The sequence below is a fragment of the Argopecten irradians genome, chromosome 3 (assembly GCF_041381155.1).
Source record: "Argopecten irradians isolate NY chromosome 3, Ai_NY, whole genome shotgun sequence".
Lineage (NCBI taxonomy): Eukaryota > Metazoa > Mollusca > Bivalvia > Pectinida > Pectinidae > Argopecten > Argopecten irradians.
Genome location: NC_091136.1, coordinates 28,851,681 through 28,874,113, shown reverse-complemented (window position 1 = coordinate 28,874,113; position 22,433 = coordinate 28,851,681). Strand labels below are relative to the sequence as shown.

The 22,433-nt window shown below is 34.6% G+C and overlaps 3 protein-coding genes across 3 annotated transcripts; all 3 read left to right on the top strand.

The window, feature by feature from the left end:
* Nucleotides 1–1,483: 1,483 nt before the first annotated feature.
* Nucleotides 1,484–3,054, top strand: LOC138318121 (orexin/Hypocretin receptor type 1-like). Its single transcript, XM_069260232.1, has one exon. The coding sequence runs from the start codon at nucleotides 1,585–1,587 to the stop codon at nucleotides 2,833–2,835; it is 1,251 nt and encodes a 416-aa protein (XP_069116333.1). The 5' UTR covers nucleotides 1,484–1,584; the 3' UTR covers nucleotides 2,836–3,054.
* A 3,744-nt stretch (nucleotides 3,055–6,798) lies between these two features.
* On the top strand, nucleotides 6,799–9,466 carry LOC138318120 (putative neuropeptide Y receptor 11). Its single transcript, XM_069260231.1, has one exon. The coding sequence runs from the start codon at nucleotides 7,046–7,048 to the stop codon at nucleotides 8,294–8,296; it is 1,251 nt and encodes a 416-aa protein (XP_069116332.1). The 5' UTR covers nucleotides 6,799–7,045; the 3' UTR covers nucleotides 8,297–9,466.
* Nucleotides 9,467–13,420: 3,954 nt separating this feature from the next.
* On the top strand, nucleotides 13,421–15,572 carry LOC138318119 (QRFP-like peptide receptor). The gene has a single exon (XM_069260230.1). It carries the CDS (start codon nucleotides 13,981–13,983, stop codon nucleotides 15,223–15,225), a length of 1,245 nt encoding a protein of 414 aa, XP_069116331.1. The 5' UTR covers nucleotides 13,421–13,980; the 3' UTR covers nucleotides 15,226–15,572.
* The last annotated feature ends 6,861 nt before the right edge of the window (nucleotides 15,573–22,433 follow it).

Genomic DNA, 22,433 nt, shown 5'->3' with positions numbered 1-22,433 from the left:
AGCGAGTTTGAACATTTCACACGCATTTCACCACCATAGGCTTTTGTGGCATATCACAGTAAAACCGACTCATCTAATTTCCATTAGAACTGGGGTTTTCCCGATATGTGTACAAATTTTAATGTTCTCTTATACTGAATTGTCCCTTTAAGAATCTTTTCCCAAAGGCAAAATTTCGTCACTCCAGCCATCTACTTGAAGTAGGATATGAAAAGGCTAAAATATAGAAAATACAAAAGCACACCAAATATGATTTTAATCCTTTGTAACCCCTAAATCATTTAAATTTTCGAATAAATTAATGTACTACAATGTACACTCCTGTTTCAACCATAAGGACAGTTTTCTATTATGTCAGCTCTACTTTCTGTGGTAGTTATCTAAAATATGATTGATTAAAGCAAAATTCTGTCATTTTCGGCATGATTTTGGAAGAATTTTGTGATTTGTTAAAACCGATAGATCACATTTTTAAACAAACTCACCATTTACATAAAAGTGTGTGTGTTTGATTTGGCCAGTAAGGAGAAAATTTTAAAACTGGTCAACATTGATAAAATGTTCCAGCTGATGCACATCTGCCATACCTATTGCATCAGGAATGTACTCAATATCTGAAATACAGTGATACAATTACAACATAATAGGTAAATGGCGCAAAAAAAGAGCACAATTATCATAAGTTCATTGAACTACTAAAACAATGTATGTGCACATGGCAGTATCAGGAATACATTTCGTGAAAGATATTTGTTTAAGTTTCTGCAACATAATTCGTCAAAACGAAATTGCACGATTTCATTTCCATAATAAGATATACATTTATATTTCCATTTGCTTGGAACTGACACAATATACCAAGTTATATTAATCATAGTGCGCTAAAAAGCGTTATTCAATTTGTCTGCAATCATGAGAGAATTATAGGATTATGAATCCCCCAAGAAGGCAGTTTAATGCTTAAATTTATAGCAGTAAGAATTACTTAGACGAGATATGAATATCCCAATTAGAGTAGATTCTAAAGAATGATGATAATAATAAATAATATCGCTTATTAGAGGGCGGGAGTGATGAATAGAAGATTTTAATAACGGTAGTGTTACTAGTATTCTATGTGTTTCCTATTTCTAGTTTCTCCAAGTTCGGTAATTTTAATTTTGGATATTCCTATACTGATGTGTACTCATTTTAAATTGAAAGTAAACCGCCATTAATAATTTTCAACATATATTCATATTTCGGTAATAAAAGGTTTTGTATCTCTTAAGATAGAAACAATTGTGAAACTCCAACTTTTGAATAATCTGCAATTGAACTTTAAATATGAAATAGTGTAGTAGTTTTCAAAGATAACAGTCAATATATGTATACATTGTGGTATACAGTTTATCAACGTTATAAGTGATATACGCTATTAGGCAAGGAAATGAAGCTTAAACTGTTTCCTGGAAATACATCGAAACTATATTAAAACATAATGATGATGTGCAATGCTTTGAGTCTCACAAGTACAACTACACTCATCCTACCACCAACACTGAACATCAGCGGAGGATTCAATTACTCCTTAGGTTTCTCACCATGAATATGACCACAGAACCAAATCTAACAGTGGAACCAAACACCAACCTCTCCATCAATACCACGGGGGATATATCACGGCAACCACCTCTGATATTTATAAATAATATTCTCACCAATAAACTTCTACCACTTACAGTGATCTTATGGATTTACCTGGTGGTTGGAGTGCTGGGGAACAGTTTGGTGATGTTTGTGTACTGGGCCCGTAAGAAGCCTGTAAGAGAGGACAGATACTTCATCCCGGTGCTGGCGTTGGTCGACATGGCGTCGTGTGTTGTGTCGTCATCGACGGGGATTTACGCCCAGACGTACCCGTTAATGTTCGAAAATGACACTGGCTGCAAGTTGGCAGCATTTTTGGGAATTCTGTTTGCGAACTTATCGGCTGATTTTCTTCTCATCATTGCTATCGAACGTTTCATGAAGCTGTGTCGGCCGTTCGGAGCTCCAATGACTATGTTTAAAAGGAAAGTCGCCATCGTTTTAATTTGTGTTTTAGGATTAGCGATATCGACCCCTTCACTTGGTGTCTACCGAACTGAGCAAATTGATAGACCAATGGGTGGTGGGTTCATCAAAGTATCCCTGTGTATGGACACGAGGAACACAGACTATGAAACTGCTCACATGGTTTACAAGGTGTTTTTGTTTGTGGTGGCCATAGCAAGGTGTTTGGTCCTGTTTGTGAGTTACGGTAGCATTGTTTACACGCTTTCTAGACACAGTACACTGTTCAGACAGAGAATGGGATCATTTATGTCCTGTACGAGTACCACGCCTTCCATAAGCGACGACGTCAGAAGACCTATGGAAATGAGGAAAATGAACGGTACCGAGAACAGGTCTGAAGACGGCGACAAAGAGAGAAAACAAACAGAATCAATTAAAAAGCAAAATAAGGGGTTAGCAGCTGACCGGATGTTCTCCAGACGGAAATCAAGCACGCCACCTCTCGGGAAACTTGGACGAAAAGAAAGTGTCGTCGATAGACAAGGAGTTCGTCTCACAGTGATCTTCCTCCTCATTACCGTAATTTACATAATTACCTATGGCCCTAAAGTTTGGTTAATGATTGAACAGTCCATAAACCGAAATTTCTGGTTCACGATTCCAGAAAGCCATTTTGTGTTATATAGGTTTTTACACTCATTTTACATTTTCAACAACGTAGTCAACCCCATCGTGTATGGGGTATTGGACAAGCGCTTCAAACAGGATTGTAAGAAACGTTTTTTCAAGCGCAAATAACAAAACAATTCTTCTCTTAGTCAGTTGTCTCCTTGTAAGTTTCTTCTTAAATTGACATAACATTTGATACGCTATATTTTAAGAAACAATATGTTGATTGCATATTGAAATATGTGGTTAAGAATTTTAAATTCAGAATTATAGAAACTGTCTGAATATATGGTATAAGATTAATGTATAAAACGAGAATTGTGGTGTAAATAAAGAATATTAAATTTTCTTAATTGTCATCTTTTTGTTCTCATCAAAAAAAAGTTTTTTAAAGGGATATACATTTTTTTTGTATTTCCAATTACATTTCATATACAATATAAGATTTTAGATGAGTGTTCATGTCCAATGGGATTTTATGAAACGAGTCCCTACTGTAATTCAACCTGGGACGTTTTTCATGTTTGGAGATTCATTATGACGTCATGATTTGACGTCGGTAAACAATGACGTGAAGTCAGGATTCGAAGATGTCGTAACAGAATGGGCCAACTGAAAAACGGACAATGCTTATATTTATATTTGATAACAACTTTATGATGAAGTCCCAAGAGATGTTGCATCTATAATGAATAAATGATTCACTTTCAGCATATGTCATGACAAGCTAAACAGCTATTCGAAAAGTGATTCTGTGTCGTTAACGCTGGCACGACAAATTATGACATCACACGTATAATGTTGTCATCATAAGCAAATGGTATTTCATTTAAGCATTGAACGTAATATCTTATCCTTTTATTCCCTGTATACGAGAAAACCAGACAAACACTATTTTACTATATAACTCGAAGAGTGGAGGATTTAAGAAGATAGGGACACATTGTATCATATTTACATTAATATTGATATGTGTCTCAGTTAGGCTTTCATGAGGCGTGTTTCATTAATTGAATCACAAACGCTTGCCCTTCCGGAGCATATCATACTTTTATTTTAGCGTTTTTTGCGCTATCTTTGAAACACCAATTCAAGCATAGCCTGTGTAAAAGGGTATATCGATATTGAATCACCGATTTGCACTAGTTGATATCCGCACTAATAAATTCTAACTTAATATTTCGAATTTGCGCTAAAATTGACAGTACGTTTACAGTATCCTAGTGAATCCATATGAGGTGTGGTCAAATTACCAATGTGGAATTCCAATAATGGTTTCATTGTAATGTCGCTTTTAATTAGTTTTCTTTTTTCCTAGGCCAGCTTCATGTACTAGATATTTCTAAATCGTTAATAAATCGGATGACGGTCCATTTTATAATTCATTCGCTCAAACTACAGTACACGTCCAGTTTGAATTGTTATCTACGTTTAGACACCATTACGCAAAAATGTATGAAACCTATGAGCGGAACCAAAGATAAGCCGAAAATGTGTTTGCAATAAGTCATCAAACTTAGACACCATATAGAGCTTCAGTTTAAAATCCCTAATTTTTAAGTCGTAATAACTTTTGATAAAGTTGGTTAGTTAATTACAAAATAAACTGTATTGTTTCACACAGGACGGAAAAGATAATGTGACTCCCAGTAGTATCCGTCCGTATCACGGATTAGAAGAGTATCCAGTTGTTCAGCTAAATAAAATTGTGTCATATCAGCTCGAGGGTTTCCCCATTATACTCCATAATACTTACACATAGCATGATAACTTTGAGGATAGTAATTTTCAAATGTTGTGGGTACAATATTCGAATTTTTTTTTGAAATTTAAGACACGTAAATAAGAATATAAAAGCACTTCCGGCTTTGAATGTTCCGGTTTAGAAAAAATGGGGAAAATCGTTTATTGTCATACTCATTTTTAAAGGGACATTAACCTTAAATAAGTTGTTCTGTATGCTTAGCTATGGTTTTCAGATGTTTATTGAATATTTTATTACAATGATTGGTTATCTAAAAGGACAGGAAAACGTAGGGAACATCTACCCCAAAAATGATAAAAATAGACCGTCATATCTTATAACCCAAAACAAAAGCTGGCCGAAAGCGAGGTTATAATGACCAACAAACTTGCTGACATGACAAGGAATATTAGTTTTCCACATTTTAAGATTATTTTTTAATTTACGATGGTTGACAATTGAAGTTTATATTTGCCATATTTGTTTATATTTGTTATAAAACAATTTGTATTTAGCTTAAGAATTATAAGTCAAACGAGACTTTTCATTCGACGGGACACCGCGAAGGGAGGTTCTTGACTTATTACTCACATGTACATAACGCAAGTATAAAATGGGAAGTTTCTCCCGTCTCTTGTATTTCAGCGATCCATTCATATTTACCTGCTTTCGCAATCGCGCATGTTACTGACTCTTGACGTACTCTTTTTTTTCTATCGGAATTTATTTGTGTTCGCTTCACCCACGTTTTTGACCCACCATTTTGTTTACATTTTTTTAATTTGTGCAGTGCATTGTGGGAGGTCACTTAAGTTCAAGAGGCGCTTTTCTCCCACAATTTGTCCAATACATTCGTGAAAGTGTAGTCCCCATTTGGTCCTATTAAGTGCCTTCTTATTTCCTTCAATTACTTAAGCGCCCAGAGCACTTATTGTATTGAATAGGTATATCGAGTAGTTTAATACAGTAGGAATTCATAGGGCTGGTTATCAGGCCAATGATGGTCATGTGATACGACTCGGGATACTCCGATCTATACGGGTATCGCCGATGTCGGTAACGTGATGCAACTCAGTTTCCCGATATTACCCGAAAGTTTTAAACATGGCGTTGACTGTGGCGGTTCTACCTTATAACAGTATGTCAATAGTATATTGATGCATTTATGAATCTAAACCACCATATATATATATATATGCATCCATATTCACACATGGTATACTTTATGACAGTTTGTGATGGTGGAAATTACAAGAAATACAACTTGAAAGAAAAGAAATAGGGGGCAGAGACATTTCTTATGTTTAGAATAGGAAATTGTTCCAAGAATGGGAATAAACTACTATTTTTGATTTAGGTAACATCATGTTGACGTGGATATTCGAGATTAGTCAAGATTCGACATATCCCTGGATTTTTTGTTGTTTTATTTTTTTTTTCAAAATCCACTTACCATTTATCTCACTTAAACATGCAAATGATAAGCTAAAAGAGCTTAACTGACATGACGTGGCTAAAGAACATCATTTTCGTAACAAACAGGACATGAGACAACGAAATGTGATACTAACTTTGGTATCGCGATCACAATTCTACAAATATTGATTTTTTTCTATATACATATCATTTTTCTACATAATTGCAGTAACTTACAATATATTTTTCGTTGTAAATTGAAGTGATATACATGTATGATTTCTCCCATATGTACATGTGTAATACTGCTTTATCTGATGCAAAACACTCGTGTTACTTGAATCTGGTACAGCATTACGTAAACGAAATTGTATTTTGTCTGAATTTTAACGTCATTTTCATATTATATGCTGCCTTTATTACATAGAATGAAATTTGTATCAAAAGTATCACGCAGTTTTCATGTATGGATAATTGATTTGCGAGTTTCTTCGAACTTATTTCTAAAAAATGACTTGTACTATGATCGAGTTTAACAGCATTTTGTAAACCGTCGGGTGGAATATCCCTATCCTTCATATCCAAAAATGAAAACGCCTTTTATTATAACGTAGAGGGTGGAAACTTAGTAATATGTAAAGATAAGACTAACAGTAATATGTAAAGATAAGACTAACAGTTAGACTACTCAGTATCATTGTTGGTTTGGTGTGTTCTCTTGTCTCCCATACCCTCTAGTTATGTTACTGCAAGTTCACCCTTATCTGTTTAGTAGTTTTAGCCTGCACACATACTATCTTCCTATCAAACTAGTGTGGTTGATGTCGTAGGCCACCATTAAATTAGCATGACACATCAAGTACCTAAAAGTGCATGGTCCGGCAATTGTATATAACCTGTCCTTTAAATACAGGATGTTATCACCACTATATATTATCTACAACTTAGCAACACCACTGTAGGCCAAGCTTGTGTTGGCTCGAAAATTATTGTTTTCTAAAACAAAACATTAGTTTATATGTATATTTAATACACGTGCAATTTAAAATCAGTTGCGTGCAAGTGGATATCCTGTCAGTTGTATTATAAGTGAACACTTATCAGTATCAGGACATATGTATTTTAACTTTACACACGACCGCTGTTGACATTCCACTATTCAGCTGAGCATCCGTCAGCATGAACACTACATTGGAACCGTTCAGCAACCTATTTAACACAACAACGGCAGCACCACCGAAATTACCTCCGTTACCACCACTAGAATTTATAAACAATGTGGTGGCAAAGAAACTTTACCCGATTACATTTCTCCTATGGATTTACCTGGCGGTTGGAGTGCTGGGGAACAGTTTGGTGATGTTCGTGTACTGGGCCCGTAAGAAGCCTGTAAGAGAGGACAGATTCTTCATCCCGGTCCTGGCGTTGGTCGACATGGCGTCGTGTGTTGTGTCGTCATCGACGGGGATTTACGCCCAGACGTACCCACTCATGTTTGATAATAATATCGGATGTAAAATGGCGGCGTTTTGGGGTATATTTTTGGCAGGATTATCGGCAAACTTCCTCGTTGCCATCGCAGTGGAACGATACCTCAAGCTTTGCAGACCGTTTGGCCGACAGATGACAATATTCGTGAAGAAACTCTGTATTCTCTTCATGGTGCTTTTCAGTTTAGTATTTGCTGCTCCGTCTATAGGAGTTTACCGATCTGAGCAGGTTCCAATGTTGCTGAAGGGCGGATTTGAAATACAAACTTGGAAGTGCATTGATGTGAAGAGCAAAGAACATGAAGAAGGTCACATAGTGTACAAGGTTTTACTTTTCCTTATAACTATACTTCGCTTCCTAGTTCTCTTGCTGAGTTACGGTCGAATTATCTGGATTATATTTCGACAGAAAAAGCTGAGAATGAGAATGGGATCAGTTTCAAGCATTAGCACTAGTATATCGTATAGCCATGACGTTGAAGAACGCTCAGAAATGAAGAACATCAACACTAAAGCTATCACGTCTGAGAATGGCAAAGAAAGCGAACTGCAACGAAAATCTCAGACCCCTCTGATGACAAATAAGCCTCGCAAGCAATCTCTATGTGAGGGGACTAAACGCAAACAAAGTGTGGTTTCTGCATCAGGATCCCAAGGGAGAAGGGCCAGTATTGTCGACCGACAAGGTATCCGTCTCACAGTCATTTTTATTCTCATCACCCTTATATACATTATAACCTATGGCCCCAAAGTAGGGATGATGATAATGCAGACATTGAAGAGGAATTTCTGGTCCAGTATACCGCCGACGCAGATCGTGTTATACCGGTTTTTACATTCATTTTACATTTTCAATAACATTGTAAACCCCATTGTATATGGCCTGATGGACAAACGTTTCAGAATGGACTGTATGAAACGTTTTACAAAATGTAAATAGTGTAAATTGCGGTACATAGCTTCTTCGTATATTTCGGAGAGTACTTTACATACAACTGATATTTTCTATCGTGTATTTCGTTTAACGTAATGTATAAGTAAGGGTGTGTCTTTATTTACTCTTATCCAAATCATTTCATACAGATATATGCTTCTATTGTGGTCCGTTAATGTGAAGTTTCAGATTTTCCCATACAAGTCATTATTGTTTTCTGAGGAGGTTCATGATCGTCGAATTGTATTTGAATTGCATATAAGTCATTTTATGTTTTTAAACTCACTAATTAAGCATTGTGTGTTCTGATTGGTTAACCCACCCATGAACATAAATACGCTAATCGAAATTTTGAGATACCTTTATCTATATAGACCATCCCAAGCTCGCTTAGATGAACCCGTGTATATACACATATATTCTTTTTATATCAACTCTCTGTTACAAATCAACATTATTGAAAAGACAACTACATTCTTCAGCATTTGCATTTCATTCTTTTAGTTTGGATATTTGGTGCTTTGAACATAAATTCAATTTTAAATGAATTCCCATAGCTGGGCGCCAGCAAGGCATCATTCAGCTAAAATATCATTTCATATAACATTGATCATTGCATAAATCATTTAACCATTATTTCGTTCACCTTCATCACATTTCAAATCAGCCATCATTTTATAATTTGTCAAAGTATTTAATAATGTAAGCCTTACTCTAACTACTGAGCATATGTAGTATACAAAACGATAGTAAATGGGTTAAATCATAAACACTTTTAAGATAACTGAGAATGCAAGGTACGCACTTTGTAATAGAATTATATACATGTTTTCATTTTTCAAATTTTTATGTCTTTGTGCAAAATATTTGCAGCTAAAGTGAATCATTAAAATCCGTAGAGTTAATTGATAGGAAGCATCAAGAAAATTTGTTATAGTTTTGAGCGGTGCAAAATGATAAAAAACATAAACCAATAAAAACACATCTTTATATTAAAATCATCCATTTAATTACAAATTTATTTTCGAATTACGCCATTTTACTGTAAAGCATCATGAAATTGTTATGAAAAGCTGCAAAATCACAATCTTGACACGTCTTTTACAATGTCTCTTATTTCATTTGACACATCAAATATTAGTATTCTAAGAAAAAATAAAAAATGTAAGGAGAAGCCAAACTTTGTGAATGTATTTATCTTTATGTTAGCAAATTTTTCTATTCAGAAGTACTGCTCAAAAGAACAGATATAAAACGCCTTATAATTCTACTTTTTGTTTCTAAAGAAATTACTAGTAATTGATATTAATGTTTGCAATTTAAAATAAATGAATTAATCATATGACAACACTTAAGGTTCTCTGATTAAAAATGAACTCCAGTTTCCATGAATAAAATTTTCGCATGGAAAAATGATTTGGAAAGATGTTAGTATGTAAGAGCAAGACCTTAGTTAACCTCTGATGTGTCTAGTATAACAGTATGTATGATGTAAAATATGCATAAAATCATAAAAAAAAAATAAAGTAAAACTAAATTACGTTTTTTTTTCTGTTTTTAATACAACAATACTTATTTTCACAGGGATTATATTTCTGTGATTTCGCAGGACATAGCTACATGTATGATCGCGAAAAATTTGATCCGCGAAATATTGAGAAACGGTTGAATCATGGATTCTGTATTGTATACTACAGCGATATCTGCTCTTACCGGTAGGTATTGCTTTCGACGTCATGTTTTTGCGAATGTAACGTCATACTTTTAGAAGAAAGCGGCATGAATTGCGCCCACAAAATAATGACTACCTACCCGCAAGGTAGCTAATTCTATAATATGCAAAGACGGAATATCCTTAATGAAAGCTTGTGAAAATTTAATTCTCGCTTTAAGTTAAAATTGCGACCTTTTGAGCCACGTAAATAAACGGCTACACAGTAACTAATTGCCTTGACTTTAGGCGACTTATGGTTTATTAATGTTTATTTCCCTTAATGAGTGTGACCCGTAAGTAAGTGGTCGACGGTAGAGTTTCAGACAGATAACTACTCGGTTACTAAGTGATGTTTGACGTTTTGTTCCGTTGTTCTCCGAATTAAACATGACCTATTTATATAAGTTTCCATTTCCGTATGTATGATTGCTATCTAACACGGCTTTTAATTATTTGTTGATAACATTTAGTCAGTATCGATGTCATCCGCGGATATAAGGTCATTTGGAGATCATGAATCGCCATTTTTTATTGGCATGTATTTTGCCAAATTTAATAGTCGCAAAATATCAGTGATTTACAGTAGCTAAATATTAATTTAAAAAAAATCATTTTTGAAATTTGTTTCATGGACATATTACTGAACAGACAGGTTAGAATTTATCGACTAAGATATTTTGTTTCAGTTTGTCGAATGTTATTATTACAGTTCAATTATACAGTAAAACACGTTTATAACGAACATAGCGTTGAAAGTGGTGATTTTGTTGTTGTTATTGTTGTTTTTCCTTCCCAGAGATTTGTTATAACCGTGTTTTACTTCGCTTATTTCACGTCATGGCAGATACAAATTGGTCAGTTTTCAATGTTTTAGGATTGTTTGGTTATTAAAGCGAAGACTGTCAATGGTTTTGTCACTATAATTAACCGTGCTATGTTGAGGGAAGTTCGGTCGACCGAGTTTTCAAAAAAAAATCATGTTTGTTCTGGGCGTAGAGGGATCACGGTGTCTGAATAGTTAAAAATTCTCGACATATTATCACAAAGTCACCATCAATGGGTCTTGATTTCGAATCCCATGTGGGGCAGTTGCAAGGTACTTACCACTGGGTGGTGATTTTTCTCACTTCCCTCCACCATCCAATCCTAGTACGTCATTAAATGACCCTGGCAGTTTATAAGACGCTAAACTTATCAAACCAAACTAGATGGACGTAAAGAATACACTCAGATCTCTAAATGAAGGAGATAATTAAAAAGGTGAAAACTTGGAGTCGTGATCAGTTACATCTCTCACCCTGCATTATTCATTATATTATTTACTAAATGAAACGTGCTACCAATGGCGAAATGGCAAATAATGCAAAGATAGACTTCGATCTCGTGACAAAATTGGACACACTGAGACTCTAACAAAAAAACTGTTACAGCTACTTGATTTTACCCGCAAACCAATTTAACAAAACCCAGGTCGATTTTGAAGTACTATGACAGAAAACCTGAAAGATGTATTTAAAAAAAATTCAAAAGGCCCAAGTGGACTGTGCTAGGTATGATTTAATGTTGCCCTCCTGAGATGTAAACCAGGGTTCCCTTTTCTGTCCATGACTTTATCACACTGATGTTCGATTTCGTAAAACGACATTATATTCTCAAAAGTGTACATTTCTGCAAATTTTTACTGAATAAATATAGCTTTAAAATTTAAAATGAGTTTTGAAGCAAACAAAATGGCCAAATTTGGAGGATAATTTTCTGCAAAATCAATTTTTCACTGAAGTAGTACACCCATTCTTGTACACCATTTTAAATTTTGCAATCATTTGGAACACTATACTACCGTTAGGCGCATTTCGACGGTTGTGTTCTTTTTACGCAACAATTGGGTATATAGACATACAATTTTAATATGTAATAAAGGTATCTAATTTCTTATCATGAAATAAATGGTAACCAAACTATGTGACATATAGTGTTATGAGGCAAAATGCAAGTAAGCATAATAGTAAACATGAAATTCTAATTTAAAAACAAGCCTGAATTAAGCAAGATATGGACAGAAATATTTGCATATATAAACCACCATTTAGTTTCTAATTACATATATAAAGTCATCAAATTATAATCAAAATGTCATAAGCATATCAATCTTAGCACAATGGTTATACCTCTTTTGTTAATGATGACAGTAATTGTCACAATGTCAGACGGTTACCTATGTACAGTAATTAGCCCTGGAACGTAGTGGAGTTTCGACGCCGGGTTTCTGAGGGTGAAATTCAGATAGATTTTCAAATACACACAGTTATATCTTCATTTTGTTTAAGCATTGATGTCCCTATTTTTTAACTTCATCGAATTATGAAAGAAATTTTGTTTTCAAACTGTGTGAATTCGCGTAGCGGATTCTCACAAAAAAATTGCAAAACAAAATTTATTTGCAAACTGTGTGAATCCGCGTAGCGGATTCTCACAAAAGTTTGTAAACACAATTTATTTCATAAACCGATGAAGTTAAAAATAGTTACATCAATGCTTATAATTAATTTTTTCAGACTATTTGATAATATAAGGTACATTTAAACGTACGATCCCATTGATTTTCCAATGGATTATTTTTTATATATCAATACGCAACGTCGTCGTCTCTATTGTGACGTCGTGATAACGTCGAGTTTTCGAGCCATTCTCGGATTTTCTCTTCATAGTATATGAAGAAAAAGGATCTGCCAATCAGACAGTCGGCATAATGTGACTTAAAGTGAACAGCATAGTGCCATATACGATATTGATAATTTGAAGAAATTTACCAAATACGCAAGATTTGAGCTTGAAATAGCAAAGCACAAGATTTCCTATATTTTTGAAATTACCTGCATGGTCACTAATTATTGTGTAAATACAAAAATGTGTAGGTGTACAGAAACCGTAGGTGGGGGAGCTATTGGAATAAAAATCGAAGAAGTAAACAATTTCCCTCAGAGTTTCCTTACATTTTCTCATACCCAAAAGCTGCTTTACCGCTATATCTATCAATACAAATTGGTTTGAACATTAGATAAAAAATCAGTGATGTAAGAATTGATATGATTGAAAATAAATAATATTGTTTTTTTAATTATTTAGAAATTGCGACCAAAAATGTAGTATTTGCTTAACGATTCTAAACATGGACCTTCCAACAGTTTTATCTTTGGATAACAACTTTACCGGTTTCAGATTTTTTGTTAAATTTCCATTATCTTTTGATGACATTATAGTTCAAATAATTGCAAAATATTGTTGTTGTACAAGAACCGGAAGTGTGTGTACCACTTAGGTGAAAACTTCATATTGCAGAAAATAGCCCTGCGACCATTTTTTGTTGGTTTCAAAACTTTGTTAGTATTTTAATTTAAAATAAGAAAACAAGTTACTTTATACTTTAAAATAAACAAGTTTGGGATAGAAGAAAGTAAACGGTCAATACTTTAAAATTCTTATGTATGGGTGGTGGCAGAAAGGCGGATAAGAAGAGCATCAGAAGAGAGTTGTAAGGTCTGTAAAACTTGATGAATTCGTTGCGTTATACTCTATGTATATTTCTCATCCATGGTGGGTTTCCATACAACTTATCAAAATAAGCAAACTTTTGACAATTTGAAGCAAAAACGTAATACTTCAGTATTGATGTTAATTTTTTGATAGAAACAATAGCTAGTCATCAAACGTTAGAACATGGATGATCGACGAATAAAATTGAGGAAGTTATTCGCATGGATTTATTATGGGTCAAAAGGTCAAATTAAATATTGTACACACACAACATGATGATGTGATGTACAAGGTTGCGGTAATTAAACACTACTTACTTCCGGTAATGCACTGGAGATATGTTCAGAAGATAGTGCATAGACGGTTATGAAAGTTTATCCTCCTAAACGATAACATATATGTTAGACTTCTAGAACGTGGCCGAAGAACTTCAGGTTCCACAATGAACTCAACAATGGAAGCTTCGACGCTAACTACGGAACCAAACATCAATCTCTCCATCAATACTACGGGAGTTATATCACGGCTACCACCTTTGATATATATCAATAATATTCTCGCCAATAAACTTCTACCACTGACAGTGATCTTATGGATTTACCTGGTGGTTGGAGTATTGGGGAACAGTTTGGTGATGTTCGTGTACTGGGCCCGTAAGAAGCCTGTAAGAGAGGACAGATACTTCATCCCGGTGCTGGCGTTGGTCGACATGGCGTCGTGTGTTGTGTCGTCATCGACGGGGATTTACGCCCAGACTTACCCACTCATGTTCGATAATGACGTCGGATGTAAAATGGCGGCGTTTCTAGGTATTCTTCTGGGAGGATTTTCGGCTAATTTCCTAATTGCTATTGCAATAGAACGTTACCTCAAGATTTGCAGACCATTTGGCCGACAGATGACAAAGTTTCTGAAAAAGCTATGTATCATCCTAATGGCAATAGTTAGTTTAGCTTTTGCTGCACCATCGTTGCGAGTTTACCGATCTGAGCAGGTTCCAACGTTGCTTAAAGGCCGATTCGAAATCCAGACTTGGAAGTGCATTGACAAAGAACACGAAGCAGGACAAATGGTGTACAAGGTCTTACTTTCGGTGTTAACTTTGCTAAGATTTTTAGTTCTGTTGCTATGTTACGGTAACGTTATCTGGGTAATATTTCGACAGAAGCGGATGAGAATCAGAATGGGATCAGTTTCAAGTATGCACACCACTACATCGAGCAGTCACGATGTTGAGGATTCATTGGAAATGATTAATCCGAACAACACCAATCAACGGTCCGAAAACAACAAGACCGATAGAGCACAACCAAAGTTAAAAAGTCCTGTTGTGGGTAATAAGGGCCGAGAACAATCACCGAATGATTTGCAGGGATCCAAACGGAGTACGACTTCAGGATCGCAAAGGCGAAGGTTCAAAGTCGACCGACAAGGAGTGCGTCTGACTGTCATCTTCATTCTCATCACTAGTATCTACATTATCACCTATGGCCTCAAAGCATGGTTGATGATAATGCAGACACTGAACCACAATTTCTGGTCCACCGTACCATCACACCAGCTTGTGTTCTATCGGTTCTTACATTCCTTCTACATATTCAATAACATTGTAAATCCTATCGTGTATGCTGTGATAGACAGTAGGTTCAGGATGGACTGTAAGAAACGGTTTACAAAATGTAAATAGTGTAAATTGCTGAAACAAAATATCTCCAGATGTTTTCTACATTTCTTTTATTTTTATTTGTTTATTTGAATATTATCCTACCTGTATAACTTATGTGATAACATTCGCTATGTTATGAATGGGCTTTACAATTAACATTGTAATATATTTGAGTTTTTTAAGCAATGCGTTGGGGGTGAAGCCCCATACATATTTGTAAGTGGATCGAGTTTACCACAAAATATATATGCTTTTCTAAATCTTAAAGTGAACAGTCGGGCAAGGATGGCTAAAGTCGGTAAAAATGGTGTGAATGTATCCATTATAATTTCTTATGAAATGGAAAAATAAAATCTCTCGTCAAAATCTGTCTGCGTACGAAGAAATTGATTTAAAGTTTGGGAATTCTAAAACGTCCTCCCGGCTCACTATGTCCGTGGTTACATTTCCACGCCGCCTCGCTTTCAATGCTTTCAACTTTTCTTTACTTTAATGGTCAGAACTGGGAAACTAAGCAGAACTTGACCGTCGTATTAATATGTGAGAACTTTTGGAAGGCCAATGAACGCATTTAGACTGGTTTTCTTTGCCCAACTATTCACTTTAAGAAAATTATTCAATCAAAACTTTATTTGAATCTTAAAATACCATAAAAAGACGTGAATTTAAGTTTATAATTAGCATGATGACGTCTGTTGTCAATATAATGTAAGTGTATCTAATAGGTTTCCTATTTTATTTTGAATACTTGATTTTTATAATACTGCTTAAAAAAACCGATTTCGTTTGTGTGTTTATTGTTTTATATATTTAAACAAATCTTTTCTTTTCACGCTATTATTTTGTCATCAGAATGTTATATTACGTTTTCATAACATCTACAAACAGTAACTGATTTAACTTTCCATGTGTATGTATCTCTTGTATAGTAAAAGTTCAGATAAGGAATATAGTCTGTTGGTGTGTTGTAGATATTTTACAAAAGCGAAAAACATCTAAAGCTTATATTAGATTATCCATATTTATTTAGACAAAATAATTCATACTGTGTGTGTGGTTCATGTAAATGCTGATTTTTCTTCTTTATGTGCCGTAATTTTCATACTCACGAAACAAGATCTTTCAATATTTTATTCAACGTCAAAACTTACAAACATAATTACAATACATACAATGCATATGTTTTAATTGTACATTTACAAATAATAGCTGAAATATGATTTTGGCAGTAGTGCCATAAATAATACAATGTATATTCACATTTACACTGCAGTGAAATGAGTACATACGGTCAGACTACGAAGCCAAGTTGTGGTATACAATGTTATTTCACATTTTTATAGTGTTATTGGTAATTGTTAAGTGAATTCTGCATTTGTATTTCCATCTAAACATACATAACGCATTCTTCTTTTTTTTTTTTTTTTTTTTTTTTTTTGCAATGCATATTTTTTTTCATAATATTTATTTGCCCATCTGAATGATTTCCATAGCTTAATTCATGAAGCCTGGTGGTTTTCAATAGTTTACTGAAGAATAAAAGAAAAAAATAACATCAAAATTATCGTCCAGTTACAGCACATACACGAAAGACCAAGGTTGGCAGTAAAATGTAAGAGGTGTTAACAATACAACCATTACACATTTCAGACAGTATTGATGAAATTCAGTGTTGTTGAAATACAATACCGATCAGAAAATCGTGATACATAAATAGGCATGGATAAGTCGTTCTTCCGTTTACATCATTAGTATAGAGGTACACCATATCATAACAAATTAACGAAACGGAAAGTCGTCATTGATACTTCCTATCATGTTTGTTACACGGGATCGTCAGACACATGGCTGATAAACACTTGTCATATGTTTTCATGGTAAATCTATTTAGGTCTTACTGCGAAACTGATATTTTGTATTACAGTTACATGTATACATATTTGTTGTGCATTAAATAAGTCGTATTTACTGAAATATCAATTTTCCTCGATATTCCAGGGGTTAATATCACTGTCGTTATATCCACCCCTGGACTAGTGTAAATGCACTTACTTTAGCGCGGTCAAATTTAAGCGCAAATGCGAAAAACATGAATTATTATATATTAGCGCAAATATAAATTAGTCCTAACTTTAGCGATGCACATCAAGTTACGCTTCACAGACAGCAAAAAAAAAATAGTTGGATTATACTACCGCTAAAATTAGTACGTGAACAGTATATCACAAGAACACTGAAGGCAATTAAGGAGGAAGAATTTCCGGCTTACATAGACGTCATATGAAGATTTACAGAGAGCGATGTCCAATTTGATCAAACCATACAGGGTACCGTTATTGGATTATTTTAATGTATTTCAAATAGCAAATCTATCTGTCTAATTTGTTGTCGCACAAATAACCTTCAGTTTGCTATACCGTAATTCAGGGATAGATGCATTTACATTATTGCCATATCACTACTGTAACGTAGTATCTATAAGATTATGTTCACTTAATAATTTCCATATTTGTGGGTGCAATCTTGCACTATTAAGTGTATGATTTATATACGTGTGCTGAGTAATAGTTGTAAAATAAATACGGCTGTTTGTTTTAACATGTGGACTCGTGTTTGTCTCTCTGCTGTTGAGCTGGGATCATGTTAACCCACGTGACACCATATGATTTAATTACCATGTGAAATACAAAGCTACAAATGTACGATAACAAAAACTTTTCATAGGCGAGGCACTGATAAATATGCTATGTATATCAATATATTTATGTATATTGCATAGGGACATAAGTTGATTTGTGACATCGCGTGTTTCCCCCTAGGACAATTTTTCCTTCATCAATACTGCAGCTCTAGAAACGTTTATTCCATTGATTTGTGAAGTAACGTAAATGCCCTTACTGATCTGTAACGCTCCCTGAAGCTCTGATATCCAATCTTTTGGCGACCTAGTACTGGACAGACGCGACGTAAAATATCTTACAGGATCCTTTTTCTATTGCATTTATTATATTAGTCTTTGTATAACAGATTTGCGATTGTCAGGATTTATTTTAGCTATCTATGAAAGAGTATGTTCACGTATAAGACTAATAAAATAATTTTGTTCGTAACCTTATATTGTAATGTAGGCCCCATGTATCGATAGATTTAATAGACGGACTCAACAAAGAAATGGTAGCTTTCTTTAGAGTTAGAGGGGATTGCGTCGATACAGGGAACAATGTACGTCAGAGCTGTCAAACACTCAGAGTCTACGCCAGTGAGATTGAGAAATATGTACTAAGCTACAACGACAATTTTCAAAATAAGAGTTTTTGATGAGGAAACCGATATGATAGGTTAACAACAATAGTACCTCTAAGTTAGGTAATATACACGGACCCAGATACAGCACTGTCACGGAAACAATGATCCATGGAACTAGCGCTAGCGCGAATAATATATGATATGTAAACGCGATAAATAGGCAATATAGAATATTATTAGGTAGAATTGTAAAGTTGTAAGCTGTTAATCTTTAATCCGTTAGTAAAAATATATGTTAGGAACTTTCATCAACTAATGCCATGACAATCTTTATGTAAGATGATGACGGCAATCACTGGTGGGCGAAAATGAATTTTAAACTTTTCCGTACGCTAAATGATAGAATATCAATGCCGTGACATCAAGGATTACAGGGCTATTTAATTTTGTTATAAATCGGAACAAAAATTTCATGTTTTAAAAGAGGTAAATAATCACATACATAATTTAATCCATTCACCGTTATATGACTGATTTGTTTCTTTCTTTATACAGTACATATAAAACCGTTAAATTAAAGAATTATAAAGGCTTGTTATTCGTTTGGGAATATCACTTCATCACTAGTAAATGTACTTGACTAGTCTCGACTAATTAGCATCAAAACTCTGTGAACTTGTCATTGACATACTAATATCGATGTTTCCTAATAAGGCATTATATAGGGGTCAGTCGGGCACTGGATGGACGTAGTACAACAGATGAAATGCAGCAATTAAGTGGTGCTTGATATTGCACAGCCAATAGTAATTATTGTACATACACAGTAAATCGATACTAATGACATTCTGACAAAACCTGACAGACACAAGACGTCATACATGGACACAAATTCGTAATTTAAATGAATTTGAACTGAGACGAGAGTACAATAGTTACAAACTTTATAACTGCGGGAATATGTTAAGCTAGTGCAGTTAAAACAGTAGCCATACTTCCACTTACAAAGATAGCACTGTTTCTCATTTTAACTTTCTTCCATTTGCTACAAAAAACGACAAAGATGGCTTTACCAGCACGCCATATCAAATTCTACGTCTAGACAATCCGGTTTCTCAGGCAAGATGGAACAGTGAGACTGATTCTTTATCAACAACATATTCTGCTCATTGAGTGATGGTGCATTTTTTTTCTTGTTTGCTTGACTTACTTTACAGACGAAACTGAAATGAGAACAAGCAGCCGTGACCTTGCATGGTCATAGAGGTAAATTGGTGATATATTGTGTTTAGATAATACTCAACCAGAGTTTATCAAAAGTTCACTGTTTAAATCAAAGAAAACAACATAATTTCTGTTATTCAAAACATAAAGTGCATCTTACTATAATCAACTATTTGTGACACATTTGACAATAGCGAAAAAAATGAAATAACGTAGCGTTTTGTTTGATGGTTGGTAGAAATAATGAAGACCGTGCATGAAGTTTGAAGGTCGACAACATTATCGCTTGTTCTTTCTATTGCCTTCCCAATTACATCCTGTGATTATTGGTTTGTGTTGTCATTATAACATATATTGTATAATACGTATGATATGTATGTATGTGTGTAGTGTGTTATCGAAGAATCGCTTACTCCTTTTGATTTTGCAGTAGAATTTTCTGGACTCTTGAAATACATGTATATAGTTATTTCATTTTTTTGTTTCATTTGCCGTTACTTTATTTATTAACTTAATAGTAATATTAGGAAATAACAAATGGCAGTTGTCTACTTAACGTGCAGCCAATTTCCGTAACCAGAAGTTTAGTACTTCATTTAATGACATACTTTATGCGTAATTGGCTACAAAGGGAAGGACTATATATGGTATCAACATTATCGATTTGTTTGGACACTTCAAATGGGTCAACAAGATATACATTTGTGTGTAGAGATGGCACAGAAACACGAAATATGTTTAATATTTTAATGGAAAGTAGTAATTCGTCACAGAAGAGCCGACACCCAATTAAGATTGATCATTATCGAGTGTTTGTTACAGGATTCAGTGAGATTCAGTGTAATATTTTTTCTACGGTCGTGGTATTGTTTCGATTTTCCCCCAATCACCTCGAGGTAAAAGCATGCTGCATGTTTTCTCTATCACACTCATCAATCAAGGTAACACTAATGTAATGGACATTCATGAGTTGCTGCTTTTATCTTGCTAAACATATTTGATATAATGGCGACATTACCGGAATGGACGTGATTGAGTGGGTTAGCATTTTGTATCTCCTTCTGGTAATGGGAACTCTTGTTTACTACGTATTTTTGATTTTTCAAAAACAAGAATAGTACATAACTTTTTTTTTTATTTTGGTGAAAGAAATTTTCGCGATCTTCCATTTAATATCAATTTGCGGGGAAAAATATTCGCGCATTTCTCAAACAGGAATAAGCTACACATGTCACTTAACCATTAACTCTCTATATGTAATCACACGTTGTAATTTTTAACCATAAATGTAAATAGTACTATACATCTTAACGAGCCACTAGGCTTTCTATTGATGTTGAACTGGTGATATACTTACTGTCCTTAGATTGTATCCGCGGGTATTTAATTTTACGGAAATAACTTGATAAAGTAAACTCAATATCCCGCGAATACAATCAACTATACAGCACATGTCCTTCCTAATTCACTCAGAAGTACATATCGTCTGGTTAGCTTATACTGACACTGAGTGGACCAGTCGAATTACTCCTACAATGATGAAGGCTTAACAGGAATAAAAAAACTTACAGTATGATAGTTCCGGTTGGGCAGGACTACTCAAAACTACCATTTAAGGGCCAGAATAAGACAGTGTCCATAGGTATTATGGAAAAGATTTCTTTCACAGTCATAAGGTGGACCAGTACCTTGATGGTGAAATGAACATTATTACAGAAGATTTCTTACCTGCGTATAAAAACTATTTAACATTTTACGTTTGATGAAGATGATGGGAAACTTAATATATCAAGGTTTGATAATTTGACATTTATGTAATCATATAGTTTTCAATTAATTTTATAATTAGTTAAGGATTGATAATATCGGCACTGATAAATTCGCACCAGCAAACTTCAAACTGAAAACGTAGAAACGGATTGGTTTTTTTTGCGCAGCTACTCCAAACAATATGAAGAGCATACTCCAAACAATATGAAGAGCAGTTGCTTAAAAAGTAAGTCAAAGTACTTTCACCGTCATTGACCAAGGGACAAGGGGACGCGCTACATGATTTTCCGTTTTGGGGTTAATCAGAGTTAAATATGTTTAGGATAAAATATAAAAAGTAGGATCGATTCTCTACACAGAATGGCGGAACTCGTAACTTTGCCAAGAATTTTTTTCAAATTGTAATGAAGTTTTCATCATAAATGACCCATTCTGTCAAAAACAAAATAGTAATTTGCGAAAAAAAAAGAAGACATTGATGGTTGTTTTTAATTATCTAATTGTGCTTACACTGCCCTAACTGAGGACTGCACTTTCCCCAATGATTAGATCTCTGTAGGCTATTAGGAATCCACAGGTACAAGTATACATAAAACCGATAGTGTTCTCGTGAAACAAACATGCATTATAAGTAATTTCCCTGGAGTTAAGTATATACCCACTCACCACGTGCTATGATAACGCTTTAACTCGTTAGATGTTTCTGACAATAATAACTGAAGGCCCTGCGGCATTCGAGAGGTAAATACGGTAGAAAGTGCCTAGATCTGATTAAGCGCTTGTTAGATGGTGCTTAATTACTGCCGACAGTAGACTCCGGGATCAGGGGTAGTATATCACACCCACGGCTTTCTTTAAATGGATGTGTACCATTGACTGTTAATGGGGATATCCATGTAATGGCATACAAATGTGTTCCTAGAAATTATAGAATTTGAAATTGTTTTTAGTGTTGGGTTAATTGGCCTAGCATCACTATACGTCTGTAG